This window comes from Haliaeetus albicilla, chromosome W (genome assembly GCF_947461875.1).
Source record: "Haliaeetus albicilla chromosome W, bHalAlb1.1, whole genome shotgun sequence".
In the NCBI taxonomy this organism is placed as follows: Eukaryota; Metazoa; Chordata; class Aves; order Accipitriformes; family Accipitridae; genus Haliaeetus; species Haliaeetus albicilla.
In genome coordinates this window covers 32,474,141-32,494,664 of record NC_091515.1, presented here as the reverse complement: position 1 = coordinate 32,494,664, position 20,524 = coordinate 32,474,141, and the positions used below count along the sequence as shown (strand labels likewise).

The 20,524-nt window shown below is 40.1% G+C and overlaps 1 protein-coding gene across 1 annotated transcript in view; it reads left to right on the top strand.

Annotated features, from left to right (window-relative positions):
* LOC138683476 (ras GTPase-activating protein 1-like) overlaps nucleotides 1-18,752 on the top strand; it is a 117,148-nt gene extending 98,396 nt beyond the window's left edge. The window contains exons 20-25 of the mRNA XM_069775334.1: nucleotides 2,828-2,914; nucleotides 5,675-5,742; nucleotides 10,108-10,196; nucleotides 13,604-13,681; nucleotides 15,025-15,159; nucleotides 17,335-18,752. Coding sequence (XP_069631435.1) covers nucleotides 2,828-2,914; nucleotides 5,675-5,742; nucleotides 10,108-10,196; nucleotides 13,604-13,681; nucleotides 15,025-15,159; nucleotides 17,335-17,418 — 541 coding nt within the window. The 3' untranslated portion in view covers nucleotides 17,419-18,752. The remainder of the gene's footprint in view (nucleotides 1-2,827; nucleotides 2,915-5,674; nucleotides 5,743-10,107; nucleotides 10,197-13,603; nucleotides 13,682-15,024; nucleotides 15,160-17,334) is intronic.
* The last annotated feature ends 1,772 nt before the right edge of the window (nucleotides 18,753-20,524 follow it).

Sequence of the window (20,524 nt, the reverse complement as noted above, 5' to 3'; positions counted from 1 at the left end):
CCCTTTATAACTTGATGGCATTAAGTGTACACTGTGCACCAGTATCTACTTGAGCCTTATACTCCTGTGGGTCTTATGTGCCAGGCCATCGAATCCACACAGTCCAGTAGACCCGGTTGTCCCTTTCCTCCCCCTGGCTGGAGGCAGGGCCCCTCTAGTCCTGGCCATAGTATTCGTTACTCACTTTTTGCAAACATGAATCAGAAGTCCCTTCAAGAGGATCAGAAGTAAGATCAGCCCTTCTACTGTTTGGAAACTGGAGTGGCATTTTTCCTGGTAGAATCCCCTTTTGTGGTTGTTTTTCCTTGCAACTCACGTACCCGTGCATCTAGGACCGAGGTGGGTTTTCCATCCCACTTCCTCATGTCCTCTTCGTGCTCACACAGGTAAAATTACAGGGTACTCCATGGTGTATACCTCCTATATTCTCTTGGGCAGAGGAACGCTCACTCCTAATAGCTGAGATCCTGGTCCGTACAGGTGGGGAATACGACTTTTCCATCAGTTTGATAAGTATTTTGGAGTTTTCAGACAGTTTTTCCACAGTCGAGATGCAGGCTTGTAGGGAGGAGGAGAGATTTTCTTCGTATTGCTGGAGTTGGCGAGGCATTTTATCCACCATCGGTGCTTCTTTGTCTTTCCTGGTCGGTATTGCCAGTGGGTTGGCATAGGACAATGGTGCACTTCATACAAACTTCCGCCATATGGGTCGTGTGTATTTGACTTCGTCTGGATCTTTGGGTAATTGTGCATTTTCTGGATCATTATAAATCACCTCCAGCACGGCTAATTCCCTCAAATACTGGATACCTCTCTCCATGGTGGTTCACTTGCCTGGTTGACTTATGACATCTTCCTTGAAGGGGTACCTTTCCTTCATGCTTGACAGGATTTGCCTCCAGAGACTGATGGCTTGTGTCCCTTTTCCAATTGCCTTGTCAATGCCACCTTCCCTGGCAAGCGATCCCAGCTGCTTGGCTTCCCTACCTTCTAATTCCAGGCTACTAGCCCCATTGTCCCAGCATCGGAGCAGCCAGGTGATAATGTGCTCGCCTGGACAGCGGCTGAAATCTTCGCATATCCCACAGCTCACTCAGGGATAGGGATCGGGTGATTATCTCAGGTTCTGCCTCTTCCTCCTGTTCCCATGATGACCCTGGTTCATCTTCATCCTTCGCTCAGCGAACTGATTTTTTTGTATATTTCTTCTTGTGTATGGGGGCAATTGATACTGGTACGGGTTGGTTCTCTGGTTCAGCTGCAGTGCCTGTTGTGGGGGTTGGAGTAACCGCAGTGCCTGTCCTTTTGTTGTTAGATCCAGAGACCTTGTCTTCCCCTTGAGGGTACTGAATAGCGTTGAACAGGGCTCGATAGGCATGGGCCAGGCCCCAGCACGTTGCAGTGATTTGTGTCTCCCTGGAATTGTCAGGGTGATGGCATACTTTTTCCAAATGTTCTACTAGTTTTTCAGGATTCTGCACTTGTTCAGGGGTGAAGTTCCAAAACATTGGAGGTGCCCACTGGTGTAGGTACTTGCCCATACTACCCCACACACCCTGCCACTCATCATTATCCAGCCTCAGGGCAGACCTCTGGGTGATCTTCTTAAACAGTTCTTTAACCCTAAACAAGACCTGAACCACATTCAGGAACATGCTAATTCTAGCAATAGGACCATGCTGCTTTCAACATCCCAAGGGTATTCAAATTTTTCAAAATTCTCAAATGCCATTGTAATTAGCCTGGAGGAGAAGGGAAAGGGGAGGAAAGGTGTCTCGCCCATAGATTGGCTCTCCAAGGAGGAAAGGTAAATGGTGTAATTATTAATAGTTTCCTGCAGATGGCTCCCGAAGTGTAGAGGTGATGACAACGCTGAGTGCAAATACCAGGTTACTCCCAGGACCAATAATTTTATCATACCATAAGCCAGCGTTACATAGTACATCAAAGCGAAAACCTTAATCCACCTCCCACGGATGATAAGCAGCAGCACAGGGACTATATACAGCAAGTGAGGTGATACATAACAGAACTTTAAAAATGAGCGGCACAACTCTAAGAACACATAAATCAACATAGTGACCAGCGACTATTAGACCAATATAATGAATGCTTAGAACAAATTCATTTTAACAAGCTCTGGTCAGGTTTGTCGTTATCTCAACCCTTCGAGACCCACATTGGGCACCAAAATGAACTGTCATGGTTTAACCCCAGCCAAGCAACTAAGCACCATGCAGCCGCTCACTCACTCCCCCCCACACAGTGGGATGGGGAAGTGAATCGGAAAAAAAAAGTAAAACTTGTGGGTTGAGATAAGAACAGTTTAATAGGACAGAAAGGAAGAAACTAATAATGATAACACTAATAAAATGGCAATAATGCTAATAAAATGATTGGAATATACAAAACAAGTGATGCACAATGCAATTGCTCACCACTTGCCAACCGATGCCCAGTTAGTTCCCGAGCAGCGATACCCCCCAGGCCAACTCCCCCCAGTTTATACACTGGGCATGATGTCACATGGTATGGAATATCCTGTTGGCCACTTTGGGTCAGCTGCCCTGGCTGTGTCCCCTCCCAAATTCTTGTGCCCCTCCAGCCTTCTTGCTGGCTGGGCATGAGAAGCTGAAAAATCCTTGACTTCGTATAAACACTGCTTAGCAACAACTGAAACCATCAGTGTGTTATCAACATTCTTCTCATACTGAACCCAAGACATAGCACTATACCAGCTACTAGAAAGGAAATTAACTCTATCCAAGCCAAAATCAGGACAGTGAAGTTTTTTAATGAAATGATTAATTAGCTATTATTTTTACAGGACGTTGAGATATATTTATGGATGCTTGCAGAAGTCTGTTCAAAACAAGTGGCCAGCTAATACCACAATGAGAACAAGAGTTGTTAGGTAAGTTACTTGTTACTTTATTCTATGCTGAAAATAATCTTTTAACATCTTATTACTGTCATACTTTGTTGTGCTTATCTATTTTTTTCTTTTAGTGCCAAAACTTTATAGTACTTATATAGGTTACAAGAATATTAAATTATTATGGTACTGGGGCATGATATCCCAATTAAGAATTGAGAGCTTGCTTGATTCTTAGTCATGCTGTTGAAGCCTTGCTAGAGATGTAGTATAGAGGTCAGTATAGCTATTCTTAATAGCTTTAACTTTGAATTTACTTGTATTTTGTTAAGTTTTACAAAATAATCTAAAATATTGATTTCCTTTTTCATGTTGGGAAAGAGAAAACGTTCTCTCAAAGTGATAGTTAACCTTTGTCATACCTCTGGAGAGCAGTGACCTCTGAAGATGATGTTCCTGTCATATGCCGTCTGGGAGGACCATGCCTTATCCAGGGACTCCTATGTAGTGTGTGTTAATTATTTGAAAAATCTTACATATGCTAAGATGAATGTCCTTTAAAATGCAGACATAACATGTTAAGGAAACTAATACCTTCTTAGGAAGGTGATTGGACTGTAATTAGATTTCACTGAGGTACTTTCTGCATTGGAATATATAGTTCTCTGCATCAGTGAAGACTCCCAGTGCTGATCACTCAGAATCAACACACAGTGTTCATTTCTGAAAATACGTACTTCTATGCTGTCCCAGTTTTGTTTCATTTCTCTGCTCCAGCCCAATCATGTTGAAACATTCCAGAGCATCTGTAAAAATGTTACAGGCAACTGAACCTGGCTCCTCTGAACTGACACTGAGTACAAAAACTCCAGTCTGCATTCATAAATCAATTTAATAAATAGTTCTTCCTTTAATGCTATCAGTTGCCAGTGCAGGTCAAAAAAATCTTTGACAAAAATGAGGTCTTGACACTTGTTCTAAATGATACTGGGGGTTTAAGGGTATCAAAGCCACATCTCTTCTACATTTGCTTTACCTTTTTTTGCAAGCCTAGATTGCTGGTAGACCAGTATCTGGCACTGATATGATTTGCTGAGGTTAATCTCCCATTGAACAGTGTCTTCCAGATGATTTGTCATTGGCTCTTGTTTATCACTTTGGCTGGAGACAGAAATTAAGACATGGGAGCCCTTCCTTCCCCAGAGTTTCAGTAAATGTTAGCGTAATTAGTACAGTACCTTCCATGCTTATTTCCCTGTCATTTAGTGTTTGTAACAATAGTGACTCAAGATTTTCTTGAAGAAAAATCTTCAATAAAATGCCTGTCAACAGTGTTCTGCAGGGGATTTGCCTTCAAATTGAGGCTGCTCATATCAGAGGTGTTGGGGCTAGCCTATTGCAAGTGTGTAGAACTTAGCAAATATCATGTCTCTTTCTGTTCCTCTCCATCTCCAGAGAGACACATGTGGCTTTCCTTAAGTGGATACAGCTGGGATCTCTGCTGGATACTATAAATATTGGGTCCCTTTCTCTCATCATCTTAGCCTTCATAAGTGGATACTTGTGACTTGTCTCTAGAGTACAGGCTTTTTTGCAGCCTCCAGTGAAGAATATTATCTTTTATTGCACTGGTTTTGGTTCAAGAATGATTACATATTCAGAGACAGGTGGATAGTTTTTAAGTGTCTGGGTAGCTTCCCTTCTATATAGAAAATATTTTTGTTTCACACTGGGCCAGGAGTGTTTTTTCAGCCCATAATCCATGGTTCTTGGAGAAATAGGAAACTTCCATAACAGTATATATTGGAATTCAAGTGTCTTAGACACATGAAAGGTGTGTTAACCTCACTGCTACATGTGTCACTTCCAATTAATAATGGACGATGCCATCATTGTATACTTAACAAGCAAGGTAGTGCAAAGTCCACTTCCATTCTTTTTTAAGTGGTCAGGCTTTAGTATTGCTGTAGTGAAAAAACAGTCTGCTGGTAGTGTCCACGAACTCTGAACAAAATGAGAGGTGAGTTAGATTGCTTTAGTTGGTCCATATGTCACTTCATTTTATAGCAGTATTCCAGAATTATGGTTAACCTGAGATGGATATTTTTTACTTCAGCTGTCAACAGAAAGTTAGATTTTTCTCATGCTAAACTGAAGGCTAATTTGGGTTTCTGTTTAATAAGTTCCTAGTTCTGCAGTCAAACTGAGTGTTTTTCCTTAGCTTTCTAGATTGTCTGGGTGGCAGCAATTACTTCTGTGAGGAAAGTAGCTGATCCAGTATTATTCTTCTAGGATAATAGTGTACTGTTATCAGGATATGGATCAGTTCAAGCTGAACTAAGGCCATGTTGCTGCCAAAAGAGAGGTTTCATTCTGACTGTGCACTCTTGCTCTCCTTATGTTGGCTTGGGGAAGTGAGTGGCTGCAGGATGAATTACTTGCTGTAGTAGACAGTAAAACATTTGTGGGAGGCAGGAGATGAAGTGCTCCTTTTTAAAGCCAGAGTGGTCTTAGACTACAGGCTTCACTATGGCTTTACAGTTAAGCTTTTCCCAGGTGGTTTCAGAGGTTCACCTTAATTGGGAAATCAATATGCCTGTTTTTATTTCAGTTTTTATCATAGTTGAAATCATAACAAGACATTCTTAATTAACAAACATATTCATGGAGTGCAGGCTGGTGGTTTGTCATCTATCTCACAAAGATTTCCACACTGACTTAAATGCTTAAAGACTACATAATTTTACATTCATTCTTTAACTTTATTATTGAACAAAATGCAATTTTTTTCCATTTCAGTGGCTTTGTTTTTCTTCGACTGATTTGTCCTGCTATCCTGAACCCAAGGATGTTTAATATCATCTCAGGTGACTATGCTTCAGACTGAATTCATACTTTATGTGGTAAAAGGCATGAACTTACTTAAGTGCCTAATTTAGCAAAATATGAAGTCTTGAACACTGTGTCCAAAGTCATGTTGTCCATATCAATTGACTGACTTTCTCCCTAAGGCAGCCAGCATATGGTTTTCACCCTCAAAGGTTAGACAGTGTTTTTTCCCAATGTCTTGTTTTAAAGTAAAAAAAAAAAAAAAAGAAAACAGTACTGATGCTGTGCAAACACGGTTCAGCAAAAGCTATAACATTAGTGTGTTATCAGTACTGTTTTCATCAAAAATCTGAAACAGCACCACATGACCTGCTATGAAGAAAATTAACTCTATCCTAGCCAGGCCCAGTACAAAAGCGTTACTCTGTTTTTTGATGCTCTCTTTGTAGAGTGCATCTCTCTCAGTAAATAAAACAGTGACAGGGACTATTCCTGTTTTCTAGAACAGGATTGTGAAATTGCTATACTGATCTGTAGCACAGTTCTGGCTGATATCAGATAGCATTCTCCTAAACAGTTCTTAGGCGTGATTTGGGTGTTGGCGTGCATCAGGGACCACATCTGACACAGTTGGCGTGGGGCTTTGTTGTGAACCTTTAATGGTGAGGGCATGGATTATTCCATGGCAATTGGCTTAAGCACCTAGAAATGTTTCTGAGCATTTTAACTTACAGATATAGTTGAGGTCTTACAGATGCAACAACTAGTATGTATGTTACTGTTGTTCTAGACATAAGGCTGTGTTGATGAGATTTCAGGTTTTAAGTTATGCTGTATGCCTTTGTGGTGGGTTGACCCTGGCTTGATGCCAGGTGCCCACCAAAGCCGCTCTATCAGTCCCCCTCCTCAGCTGGACAGGGGAGAGAAAATATAACAAAAAGCTCATGGGTTGAGATAAGGACAGGGAGAGATCATTTGCCAATTATCATCATGGGCAAAACAGACTTGACTTGGGGAAATTAATTTCATTTATTGCTAATCCAACCAGAGTAGGGTAAGGAGAAATAAAACCAAATCTTAAAACACCTTCCCCCCACCCCTCCCTTCTTCCCGTGCTCAACTTCACTCCCGAGTTCTCTACCTCCTCCCCCCCCGAGTAGCACAGGGGTATGGGGAATGGGGGTTTTGGTCAGTTCATCACACTTGTCTCTGCTGCTCCTTCCTCCTCAGGGGGAGGATTCCTCACTGTCATGGTTTAACCCCAGCCAGCAACTAAGTACCACACAGCTGCTTGCTCACTCCCCTCTGGTGGGATGGGGGAGAGAATCAGAAGAGTAAAAGTGAGAAAACTCATGGGTTGAGATAAAGACAGTTTAATAGGGAAAGCAAAAGCCGCGCACGCAAGCAAAGCAAAACAAGGAATGCATTCAATACTTCCCATCGGCAGGCAGGTGTTCAGCCATCTCCAGGAAAGCAGGGCTCCATCACGCATAACAGTTACTTGGGAAGACAAAACGCCATAACTCTGAATGTCCCCCACTTCCTTCTTCCCCTAGCTTTATATGCTGAGCATGTTGTCATCTGTTATGGAATATCCTTTTGGTCAGTTGGAGTCAGATGTCCCGGCTGTGTCCCCTCCCAGCTTCTTGTGCACCCCCAGCCTCCTTGCTGGTGGGGTGGTGTGAGAAGCAAAAAAGGCTTTGACTCTGTGTAAGCACTGCTCAGCAATAACGAAAACATCCCTGTATTATCAACACTGTTTTCAGCACAAATTCAAAACATGGCCCCATACTAGCTACTATGAAGAAAATTAACTCTATCCCAGCCAAAACCAGCACACTCACACTATTCCCCTGTTCCAGCATGGGATCCCTCCCACAGGAGACAGTTCTCCATGAACTTCTCCAACATGTGACCTTCCCACGGGCTGCAGTCCTTCAGGAACAGACTGCTCCAGTGTGGATCCCCCATGGGGTCACAAGTCCTGCCAGAAGACCTGCTCCAGTGTGGGCTCCTCTCTCTCCACAGGTCCTGCCAGGAGCCTGCTCCAGCATGGGCTTCCCACGGGGGCACAGCCTCCTTTGGGCATATCCACCTGCTCTGGCGTGGGGTCCTCCACGGGCTGCAGGGGAATCTCTGCTCTGGTGCCTGGAGCACCTCCTCCCCCTCCTTCTTCACTGACCTTGGTGTCTGCATAGTTGTTTCTCTCATATATTCTCACTCCTCTCTCTGGCTGCTCTTCCGCAGCAGGTTTGGGGTTTTTTTTCTCCCTTCTTAAATATGTTACCACAGAGGTGCTATCACTGTCGCTGATTGGCTCAGCCTTGGCCAGTGGTGGGTCGATCTTGGAGCTGGCTGGCGTTGGCTCTGTCAGACATGGGGGAAGATTCCAGCAGCTTCTCACAGAAGCCACCCCTGTAGCCCCCTGCTACCAACACCTTGCCACACAAACCCAATACATCCTTGTGGGAGGAAGAAAGGAAAGGCATAAACTACTGGTGGGAAAACTGTAGTACTAAAATATTGGGACATTCGAGTTACATATTTTTAAAACTAGTACATCTTTGTGTCATCGTCCCCCTCCTTTTTTTTCTTTTTTTTTTTTGGCAAAGATCATCCCAACCTAGAGGGCATTTGGTTTGCACTAGCCATTGTTTTTCCTCCTTCCCTCCCTAACACCTTCTCAATTTTACCTGTAAAATGCTGGTTTGGAAATAGGAAGAAATCAGAAATCACTTGTGTCAGAAGCCCTTTGGGGAAAAAACTTTTACTTTTTTGCCTTTATAGGCAGCCTTTCAGACAACATATCAAGTTTTCTGTCCTCTCTTTAAGCTATACTAAATGAGAAGGCCTGAGTCAGTCCAAAAGTTCCTTTCTCCCTTTAATAATTTTCATACACACTTTAGGGGAATCATTTAAGAGCCATGGCCTCGTATATGGTGATCCTTTCTTTAGTATTTTTATCATCTTCAGATTTGTGAGTTCCATGTTTTCTAACTTGGACTGCATTGAGACCACTGTGTCTTTAGCTGTAAATGTAGTTGTTATCCATAAATTTGTGTAATCCTTTTTAAGCTTGTCTGTAAGTGTTAGTCCTGTTTAGAAGTTCAGATAATATTCTTCACTTTCGCTAAGGTAAATTTACAGACTCTATATAGGGCTGTTAGAGCTGTTAAAAAAAAAAAAGGAAGGGGACTCTTTTTCTTTTGGAGCAAAGCTTCTAACATACTTCCTTGATGTAATGGGGCGGGGAGGGGAAATATTCTGAAGGCTGGGTGTATAGAGTTCAGTTTCAGCAGCAATGTGCCTATCCTGTCACCTCAACAACTGTTCTCAAAAATCTTTACTGAAAAACTTAAGTCCTTTCAACCTTCTTAGTTTATTTTTTTTAAAGAATATACTTCTTCTTTAGATCAGTTCTCTTCACCTGAACTTCCCAATTCTAAGGCTAGTAATGTTTTCCAGCATTGCTTCTTCAAAGGGATGTACAGTACTAAGCACTAGATGCTATGAACAACTGAGATTAGTTGTATGATTAGTGCCTCAGTCTAAGCTCCAGCTATGCCTAAAAAGTTGGAACTTATTTTTTAATTAATTGCAGTGCTGAGTGGGGAAGGGGGCAGAATGACAGATCAAAACATACAGATAGACAGTGAAGAGTATGTAGCATTCTTATGAAGCACTGTGAAATTTAGACTTTATATAATAACCATGTCAGTTTTGGAACACTTAAATGGCCTGTAAGTGGAAAGCCAGATTTGACCATAACTGTAAAAACAAACCAAAAAACCCCATGCTTAACACTAATCTCTTAGTTAAAACAACTTTTTCCAACAAGTGATTGTACCAGGAGTTTCTAGCATTTTTATTTGTGCAGTAAATAGCTATACTTTCATGGAAATACAAGCCACGATTGCATGCAATGTTTAGTCTATTTTCCTGGTACTCGTAATTTAAAGTATAATTTGCATAACAATGCAGGACCTACTTATATGGGTATATGCAAATAAGGAAAAGGGTAAACTTAATTATTTTATTAGATTCTAACAACAAATCTTCCTTTTAACAGAGCTGTTTGATTTTTGTGAAAAGGCTTTTCACTTAATTCATAAAACTTTTGTTAACCTTAGGCTTCTGAGGAACACTTTATTTTGCTTACTTTGTTCTGTAAACAACTAGTACAGAAAGTCAGATATGCATATTAATATTTTTTGTGGACATAATTACTAAAACAACAAAAGTTTACTTGATCATGAGATATTTTCCACATGCAGTTCTGTTACAGCATTCAAAGTATTTAATTCCATGATAAATAACAAATTGTAGAAGAGCTTAACTTTCATGTGACTACTGGAATTTTTAAATGAAATGGCCAGTAACTCTCTACTTTGTATTCCTATCAGATTCTCCTTCCCCTACTGCTGCAAGAACGCTGACACTGGTCGCCAAGTCTGTGCAGAATTTAGCAAATCTGGTTGAATTTGGAGCTAAGGTGAATATAATTTTACACAGAACAGTCTAGAACTGCATTTCCAATACATTTCAATGTTCCTGTTTAATACAGACAAAAAATCTGTTGCTGTTTTCTTGTGCAAATCCTGATGTGTGACCTGGGTGTCTTATCAGCAAGGAGGCCTTGTTCCTGCAGTTTCTTCTATCCTCTTCAGCTGGAGCTCAACAGGGTATTGATTTAAACTAGAGCAGTAGCATAAAGTCTGGCTGAATTTGAAAGAGGAGTCAATCATTTGAGAATGAGTCATCCAGAAACTTATGTGAATGATTTGGTACATACCATTGTCGTGGTTTAACCCCAGCCAGCAACTAAGCACCACGCAGCCGCTCACTCACTCCCCCCCATCCAGTGGGATGGGGGAGAAAATCGGGAAAAAGAAGTAAAACTCTTGGGTTGAGATAAGAACGGTTTAATAGAACAGAAAAGAAGAAACTAATAATGATAATGATAACACTAATAAAATGACAACAGTAGTAATAAAAGGATTGGAATGTACAAATGATGCGCAGGGCAATTGCTCACCACCCGCCAACCGACACCCAGCTAGTCCCCGAGCGGCGATTCCCCCCCCACTTCCCAGTTCCTGTACTAGATGGGACGTCCCATGGTATGGAATACACCGTTGGCTAGTTTGGGTCAGGTGCCCTGGTTGTGTCCTGTGCCAACTTCTTGTGCCCTGGCTGGGCATGAGAAGCTGAAAAATCCTTGACTATAGTCTAAACACTACTGAGCAACAACTGAAAACATCAGTGTTATCAACATTCTTTGCATACTGAACTCAAAACATAGCACTGTACCAGCTACTAGGAAGACAGTTAACTCTATCCCAGCTGAAACCAGGACAACCATGAAGATTTTGAATGTGGTATTATGAACAACAGCAGTGACCTGTTAAAATAATTGATGAACCAATGACCATACTAGTAAGTATTATAAAGAGTGATGCAACCATATTTTCATGCTATGAGAACAGATAAACTCAGACATTTGTTCCAAAGACAACAGTGGAAGTATGTGGACTGTTTTTTCTGTCTGTCAACAACCAAAAGGGTAGCAGTCATACTCTAGTATTCATAGAATCATAGAATATCTCAAGTTGGAAGGGACCCATAAGGATCATCAAGTCCAACTCCCTGCTCCTTGCAGGACTACCTAAAACTAAACCATATGACTAAGAGCATCATCCAGATGCTCCTTGAACTCTGACAGGCTTGGTGCCATAACCACTTCCCTGGGGAGCCTGTTCCAGTGACCGACTACCCTCTCAGTGAAGAACCTTTTCCTAAGGTCCAATCTGAACTTCCCCTGACGCAGCTTCATTCCATTTCCTTGTGTCCTATCGCTGGTCACCAGAGAGAGATCAGCACCTCCTCCTCCACTGCCCCCCTTGAGGAAGTTGTAGACTGCGATGAGGTCACCCCTCAGCCTTCTCTTCTCCAAGCTGAACAAACCAAGTGACCTCAGCCACTCCTCATAAGTCTTGCCCTTGAGACCTTTCACTCTCTTGGTCGCCCTCCTCTGGACACACTCTAATAGTTTGATGTCCTTCTTATATTGAGATGCCCAAAACTGCACACAGTACTCGAGGTGGGCCCACACCAGTACAGTGCAGAGTAGGACAATGACCTCCCTCAACTGGCTAGCTATGCTGTGCTTGATACACCCCAGGACACAGTTGGCCCTTTTGGCTGCCAGGGCACACTGTTGACTCATTCAACTTGCCATCAACCCAAACCCCCAGATCTCTTTCCATGGGGCTGCTCTCCAGCCTCTCATCCCCCAATTTGTATGTATAACCAGGATTACCCTGTCCCAGGTGGAGAATCCGGCACTTGCTCTTGTTAAATTTCATATGGTTGGTGATTGCCCAGCTCTCTAGTCTATCCAGATCTCTCTATAAGGCCTCTCTACCCTCCAGGGAGTCCACAGCTCCTAGTTTAGTATCATTGGCAAACTTACATAATGTACATTTGATTCCTGCATCCAGATAATTTATAAAAACATTTAAAGAGCACTGACCCTAAAATTGAGCCCTGGGGAACCTCACTGGTGACTGGCTGCCAGCCTGATGTAATTCCATTTACTCTAAGTCTTTGAGCCTGACCTGTCAGCCAATCGCTCACCCAACGTATTATGGACTTTTCTAGCTGTATGCTGGATGTTTTGTCCAGAAGGATACTGTGAGAGACAGTATCAAAAGCTTTGCTAAAATCCGAAAAACCATCACATCTACTGGCTTCCCTTGGTCAACTAGCTGGGTGTTGGAGTTGGAGAAGTGGGAGAGGAGAGGCAGGCAGCCATCCCTCCACAAAGAAAACATCTATGTGATGGTAAAATGGGTAAATTTTCTTTAGGAATATCCATATCAAAAAGACAACTGAGAAATGCTAGAGTAGAAATCTGTGATTAGAAAGAATCCATTCAAGAAGGATGTATCATCTGCCTTAAGTAGATGATGGGAGCCTTTTTGCATTTCCACTGATTATTTGATGTCAAAATAGGGAGACATCTTTCAGTAATATTGGCATGTCTCTGTACAGAACCTTGAAATACATTCCACATCCATGTTCTTTTATATACTATATGTAATAATTCACTTTCAAAAGGAGACCAATTAGGACTAAAATTCCAGCCTGGATATAGAGTATTTTAATTCTGAAACAAATGAACAAATACCAATGTCTGGCTCCCCCTCTACACACACACTTTTCCTCTACTTATTCCTTAGACTGGTGTTTTCTCTTGGTACAGCATTTTGAAATACCCCTTTTATTTGTACTCATTTTCATATCGCTTGACATAATTTTGTAAATGAGTTTTACAAGTTGCACTAAAAAGCCTCAGCTTTTAATAAAGTTTCTATTGCATCACTAAAAGAATGCCAGCAACAATTGGTCTGTTCTGGTTCCCAAGTCGCAACATGGTTGAACAATAAAAATCTGTTGACTTAAGCATAATGAAAGAGAGCAAGTTCAAGCTGCCATCATAAAGCTATTTGTCTGACACTCACAACTTGGAATGTAAGCATTAATGAAAGAACAAGGAGGAGGGCACTTATGTCCTGATGTTACCTCTGAAAGTGTTTTCTCCATTATATAGCTGCAATGAAAAAAAGAAGTCCATCTTCAGTATTTCAGAAATGTAAAATTTCATGTCACAATGCATATATAAACAATTTCAGAATCCATCTGGAATACAAAAAAAGTGTAATCTTTTGACTGGCTGTACACCAGTCATTATAAATTCACTTGAAAAAATAAAATCACTCCAGATGACACATTTGTGTTTTGTAGTGTCATTTGTCTCTGATTACAATGTGTTCACTTCAGGTATGACTATTAAATTGGTATTGATTTGTTCTAATAAATACTTTTAAAAATTGCTAGGAGCCATATATGGAGGGGGTAAATCCATTCATCAAGAGTAACAAACATCGCATGATCATGTTCTTAGATGAACTTGGGGTAAGTGGTTTAAAAAAAATATTATTGGAAGTTGTATAGCAACATTGTAAATTAACATTCTTTACAGTTCTTATTAAATAGCTCAAAAATGCATCAGCTCCCACACAATTTTGAATGCTTGTTACTGAAAAATATTTCTTATGCATGTTTAGGAACTGCAGATTGCTGGCCTGTTGCACAGAATTAAAACTAATCAAATGTCCTGTTAGAAAGATTTTATTCATTTAGTACTGCTGTAGACATGAGATCTATTTGAGCTTCTCTCAAGGATTAGGGCTTTTGGCCAAAAATACCAATCTTTTAAAAAATATTTTAAACCAAAAAAATCTTGTGTAATTTGTCATATGGTTTTGACCCGAGATTGAGAAAATTGAAGTTTTAAAAAATATTATGTTCAATTTTAGTTATACATTACCAAATGTCTCACTGCATGAATTCTAGACATTGTAGTTTAAAAGAAAATAAAAATTGCATATCACTTTGAAACTGTTACTGTTTTGTTTGTGTATGATAGCTATAACAAGAGTTAGGAGCTCATGTATTTATATGTGTATGTTGAAACCAAGAATTTGTTTTAAAAATTAAGATGAAAGAAATGTGCCTAGCTTCCTGAATTGATCCATTAAAAGTGACCTAAAAGACATCTCAGACTATTTTGATAATCTATAAGAATGAGTGTTTCGAAGTGTGTCATTCAGGTATTGCCATATGTCACCTTTTTCTGGTTAAACGGCAACTTCTGCATATTATGATATACTGTTTTTTTCTTTAAATGGCAGAGTATGCATGAGGACTCAGAAAACTGTTGGGTTTTAAAATAACTGATTAATCTACTGTTTTAATTACATTATTTTATTAGTGGATTTACTGACTTGATAGTTTGGGGGGTTTTTTTGGTGTCCATTTTTGCTGCTGCTATTGTCTGATTTAAATTTTTTAAAAAACCCACCTAATGGATGGATCCCCTCATTTGGGGGGAGGGTATAATATGAATCTCTTTTCTTAGTATCTTTCTGGCCAGCTCAGAGGTAGCATAGCAACATCAAACCTTTTAGTAGAACCCTCCTAGTAGGAATAGGAATTGCTGTATATTTAGTAATCTCTCCATGTGAAATGTGTAATCTTAATTAAAATATCTTCATAAAATAGATGCTTGTGGAGAGGAGGAAATATATAATTTGTATTAGATAACATGGACAGAAGACTTAATTGTGAAGAAAAACATTGCTGTACTTGCTTGCAGTATCAAAGCAACTGTTGGCAGGTCTGTAGAACTGTAATTTAATTTCTTATATGCCTGGCTACTCACCATTCTAAGTCTGCTCTCATAATTTTTGTTAAAGAATGTTCCTGAGCTTCCAGACACTACAGAGCACTCTAGAACTGACTTATCTCGTTATCTGGCAGCCTTGCATGAGATGTGTGTGGCACACTCAGATGAACTTCGGACACTCAGTAATGAGCGAGGTGCAATGCAGGTAAACTACAATGATTAACAAAAATCACAGGTACAGATAGCATGTCTTGAGTTATTGCTTGATATCATGATTCTTCTGTAATTTTTCTGTCCAGCGGTATGAGTGATAAATAATATGTACATTTCACCAGGAGGTTGCTAGTTGTAAAGGTAAAGAAGCTCAAAACTATGAACTAAGTATTTATACAACAAACCCAAAGATGTTTTAAAGCAGTGGGTTGGGGCTTTTTTGTGGGGGTTTTTGGTTTGGTTTGGTTTTTGCTTTTTTTTTTTTTTTTTTTAGTTTCCAGGTGAAGTTTTTAGTTTCTAGAGGAAGCCCAAACCCAAGAAATTACTGCCTCCTGACAGGCTCTAGTTTTAGGATCTAGTTCTTCTAATTGAGAACTAAATAACTGAATTTACTTTCCTTACCTTTCTATCACTACTTCATTTCTGCTTCCTCATTTATTACATTTGTAAACAGACATGGCAAACTTCTCTAGCAAACACTATAAATGAGTGTTCTGTTCGAACTGTTAAACCTCTATACAGCTTTTATGAAAAATTATTTTTTAAGAGGAAAAAAAATTCACATGACTTCATGCATTGTCTCAAAATACTGCAAAAGTAATATACTTGCCTATGGTCTACCAATTATGATGAACTTCAAGTCAGCAATTCTACTTATTGCACAGTAATATGTTTTGGTATGCTTGACTAGTATACTGTGCTGTGCAGGAGATAATTTAAGTAGTCTTCCCTTTTTAATGCTAATGATTTGGGGACAGGGGCAGTTGTACTATAGAAAGCCTTTTTGTTTAGAGATGGTCTTCCTTAAATTTAATCAGTATCAACTTAAACTATTTATTTAATGACTCATTTTCGAAGAGGTAGTTTTTAAAATAGTTTTTAATTGTTTCAAAATAACTTCTTGTTATCTGATTTCTTATTATTCTCATGATTTAAAGACTGGATTTCCTATATCCTGACTCTTCGAAGGCCTTAATTTAAACCCAGATAGACAATAAATCTATATTTCTTTCTCCTGGAAGCAGATGTTACTCAAATAATGCATTTTTTGGCAGTGTTGTTTTTTAAATAAGGGGATTAATGGGATCTCTGATGGTGATTTTGCAAAAGGTGAAAATATATTTGTATTTAATCATCTTTGGCAGAAAAAAACTCAAGGAATTAAAAATGAGATAATGCTTCATTATAGCAGTTCAAAACTAATCCAGTTTAATAACTATTACAATTTACCTCTTCAGTGGCATACGAGGGGAAAAAAATCAATCATGTTCAAGTTCATAATTCACTTAAAGCTACTGCTAGTCTTGACAAAGCAAAAATGGTGGCTAGGCTGGCAAGGCAGGATAGTAGAAATTTTCAGTACTAAATATGTGTTGCTTACACAACATATATATATATAATTTCTTTCACAAGGCCTGTATGATACTGTTTCCTTGATACACTTATATTTCTACTTCAGAAGAGTAATTTCTCTTAATGGGTTTCCATAAAGAAAACTCTTGAATTTTTTTCCCCTTTTCCTCCTGTAAGTGCCCTAATGGTTCAGGATTACCCTGTTGTAGCTGAACATAGTTCTACTATAATGAAAAAATGATTGAACTCCTAACAGTGCGTTAGCAATACAATTTCTCAGCCTGTTTTATGTGTATATTCAGTTGCATTTGGTTTAGTTTAATGACCAGGTTTTCAGAAAGTTAAAAGAGGGTAGTTCTGCCTGTGCAGAAGTGAATTGTATTATCACCTTTTTTTTTTGTCACCGGACTTTTTTTTTCATTTTCTTGGCCCAGTTCTGCACTTTCACATGGAGAAAATACCCGAGAATGGATTTTTGGTTTACAGACTGTTTTTAATAGATAGGAGAACTCTCATTTTGAAACTCTCAGGTTAAGTTGGCAAGACTTAATGGGTCTCCATGGGTGCAGATAAATTTCATATTGCTGTTTTACGGTTGCCTTTTGAAGTAATGTCTTAGTGACTAGGGAATTGGAGCGGGGGGGGGGCAGGGTGTTGGTGTGTGTGTGTGGGTTTAAATATCTTTTAAACTATCTAATTCTAAGTCTGGTAGGTTAATGTTGAAGATGCTTCTCAAGCAAGATGGGTTTTGTTTTTTTCTAGTTGCTAATGTAGGGTTGAACTGAGGTTTTTTTGGTTTTGTTTTTTTCTACAGCATGTTCTTAAGAAGCTGTTGGCTATTACAGAACTGCTTCAACAAAAGCAAAATCAGTATTCAGTGTCTAATAACATCAGGTAGCAGCCCTCTACCTAAATTCTGCATGGATCCAGCATGTCTAACATGGCAACTTACACAAGTATCACTTTTTTTGCTCTTGCCAAAAATAGCACACCCTGTCACATTCCCAGTGATGTGTGAACTATGCAAAAAGAAAACAAAGATTCTGTTAGTGAATGATTGTACCAGCAGCTTTTTAAACTATCTGTGCAGGATATTTGCACTTTTTTCCACTTGGAATCAGTTTTTACAGCCTCTGAGCCTTGGTGTACAGTTTACCTTTTGCAAAGAAAATGCTGTGACTGTCTTGAACTTTGAAAATTATTTTCAATGCCTGCAATTGCCAAAGTTTTTCTGTTTTGTTGGAAAAGAATTATCAACTGACAAGGAAAGAAATGCATTGTTTTGACAGCTACATGTAACTGGATAAAATTTCTTACTGTAATTTCTGACTGGTTACACTTATTATGACTTTGTTTCAACCACTTGAACTTGTATTTACAATTTCCAGAGTTTGATGGTTATTGTAAGAACAATCTTTCCTGTATACTTTTTATACCATGCTGTTTCTCTTGCTGGAATCATGTCAAAAGAATATGCAGAAGGGATCTTGTCAGCTTTATTCTTGAATGTGCCACTGATTCAGTCTAAATAATTCTTCCATCAAGGACTGTGTATCCATCCAGGTAAATCACAATGCTTTTGTAAAATGTTTACAACAGTGAATAATTAGAATTCAGTAAATTTATTATCACTGTATCAGACATGCATGCATCCATTAAACCATTTTATAAAATATGTATTGGTTGGTCTTGTGTGTAATGTAAGGCTATCGTGAATCTTATTTTTAAACCTGAAAAATAAGTTTTTAAAATAATCAAGCTGCCAATAGGCTCTTTATGGAAACTGGCTAACTTTGGGTGCAAGTAATAGAACATTGTAAAAATGAAATTTGGATAACAGATATGGTTGGCTATTTATCTACTATGTATAAAATGCATTGACAAAAATGACTGTAGGTAAATCTCAAAGTTGTATTTAGGTATGTATATTAAAAAATTGACACCACTACTTATTTCTGAAAACAGTGTGTGAAAATTAATGTTGTAGTTTACCCCCTACCAACAGCTTAAGCACCACACAGCTACTTGCTCACTCCCCCCCCAAAAAAAGCAGGACAGGGGAGAGAATAGGAAGAGCAAAAGCAAGAGAACTCAGGGGTTGAGAAAGGAAAGATGAAGAAAAGAAAAACAGAACAAGTGATGCAAAGGCAATCACTCACCACCTCCCAGAACTAGACTGTTGTCCAGCCAGTCTCTGAACAACAGCTACTCCCCCCCCCCAAAAAAAAACACCTTCCCTCCACTTTTATTGCTGAGCATGACATTATATGGAATGGAATATCCCTTTGGCCAGCTCAAGTCAGCTGTCCCAGCTGTGATCCCTCCAAACTTCTTGCTCACTCCCCAGCCTACTCCCCGATGGAGCAGAGTGGGAAAAACAGAAAGCCTGGACACTGTGCTAACACTGTTCAGCAATAGCCAAAAGACTGGTGTGTTGTCAAGATTGTTATAGTCACAAATCCAAAACACAGCACCATATGGGCTGCTATGAAGAAAGTTAACTCCATCGCAGCCAAAACCAGTACAATGAAATACTTTGACTTAGCTTTGGACAGCATATAACTGCTTGAAGTTTGGGGTTTTTTTAGATTATTCTCAGTAGTCCTCATGTACATTAGTTACAGTAATCTAATCTGAGATTATAGCTGCAGGATCAGCAGATGCAGCAACGGGTTAATTCACACAACTATGATTATGTTCCATACTGTGGATGCTGCAGTCTCTTTTTAACAGTACATTTGAGAAGAATGTTTGGAATGCTGAAAATGTTATAAGCAAGGTTTTCTTTCAATTAGTTCAATGACAAGCTTGGGAAGAAGGCAGCACATCCTGCTCTAAAGCACTTAAGGTTCTATTAACCTTAAGGCTCTATTAACATTCTATGAACCTTAAGCACTGCCCTCAGGGACAAAGGAGCTAAACAGAGCTGGCAGCTCTTGCAGGAGCTCTCAATTCCCACATGTAGGAAACTGGGCAAGGAAGGCAGGAGACCAGCATGGCTCAGTAAGGACCTCCTGGTCAAACTAAAATGTAAGAAGGAAATGCACAGGCAGTAGAAGTAGGGGCGTGTATCCTGGAAAGAATATAGGGACGCTGCCCAGGTGTGTAGGGATGTGGTCAGGAAAGCTAAAGCACAGCTGGAGCTGAACTTGGCAAGGGATGCAAAGAATAATAATAAGGACTTCTATAGGTATGTTGGCCAGAAAAGGAAGATTAAAGAAAATGTACCCCACCACCATCCCCCCCGATAAATGAGTGAGGTAATCAATTTTTTTGCCTCAGTTTTCAATGGTAATCTTCCCACATCGCTCAAGTCCCTGAACCTCAAGGCAGGGACTGGGGGAATAAAGTCCTTCCCATCATAGGAGAAGATCAGGTTCGAGACCACCTGAGGAACCTGAACATACACAAGTCCATGGGACCCAATGAGATGCATCCCAGGTTCCTAAGGCAACTGGCAGATGTAGTTCCTAAGCCACTCTCCATCATATTTGAAAAGTCATGGCAGTCAGGCGAAGTCCCCAGTGACTGGAGAAAAGGGAAACACCATGCCCATTTTTAAAAAGGGTAAAAGGAGGACCCTGGGAACCAGCAACCACTCGGCCTCACCTCTGTGCACAGTAAGATCATGGAGCAGATCCTCCTGGAAGACATGTCAAAGCATGTGGAAGACAGGGAGGAGATTACAGACAGCCAACATGGCTTCACCAAGGGCAAATCCTGCCTGACTAACCTGGTAGCCGTCTATGATGGAGTGACTGCATCAGTGGACAAGGGAAGAGCTACGAATGTCATCTACCTGGACTTCTGTAAGGCCTTTGATACGGCAAGATTATGTGTATGGTGAAAAGCCAGAGCAAACTGTGGGAGCAGCTTGGAACACCTGGCATTTGTTTTCAAGAGTGACCGTTAGAATTTGTTGTGCTGCATGTTTGCCAAGCCTTTGAAGAACTAGTTTCACAAGGTCAGGTTGGAGGATGGCCTTGTGTAGGCCTGGGAAGATG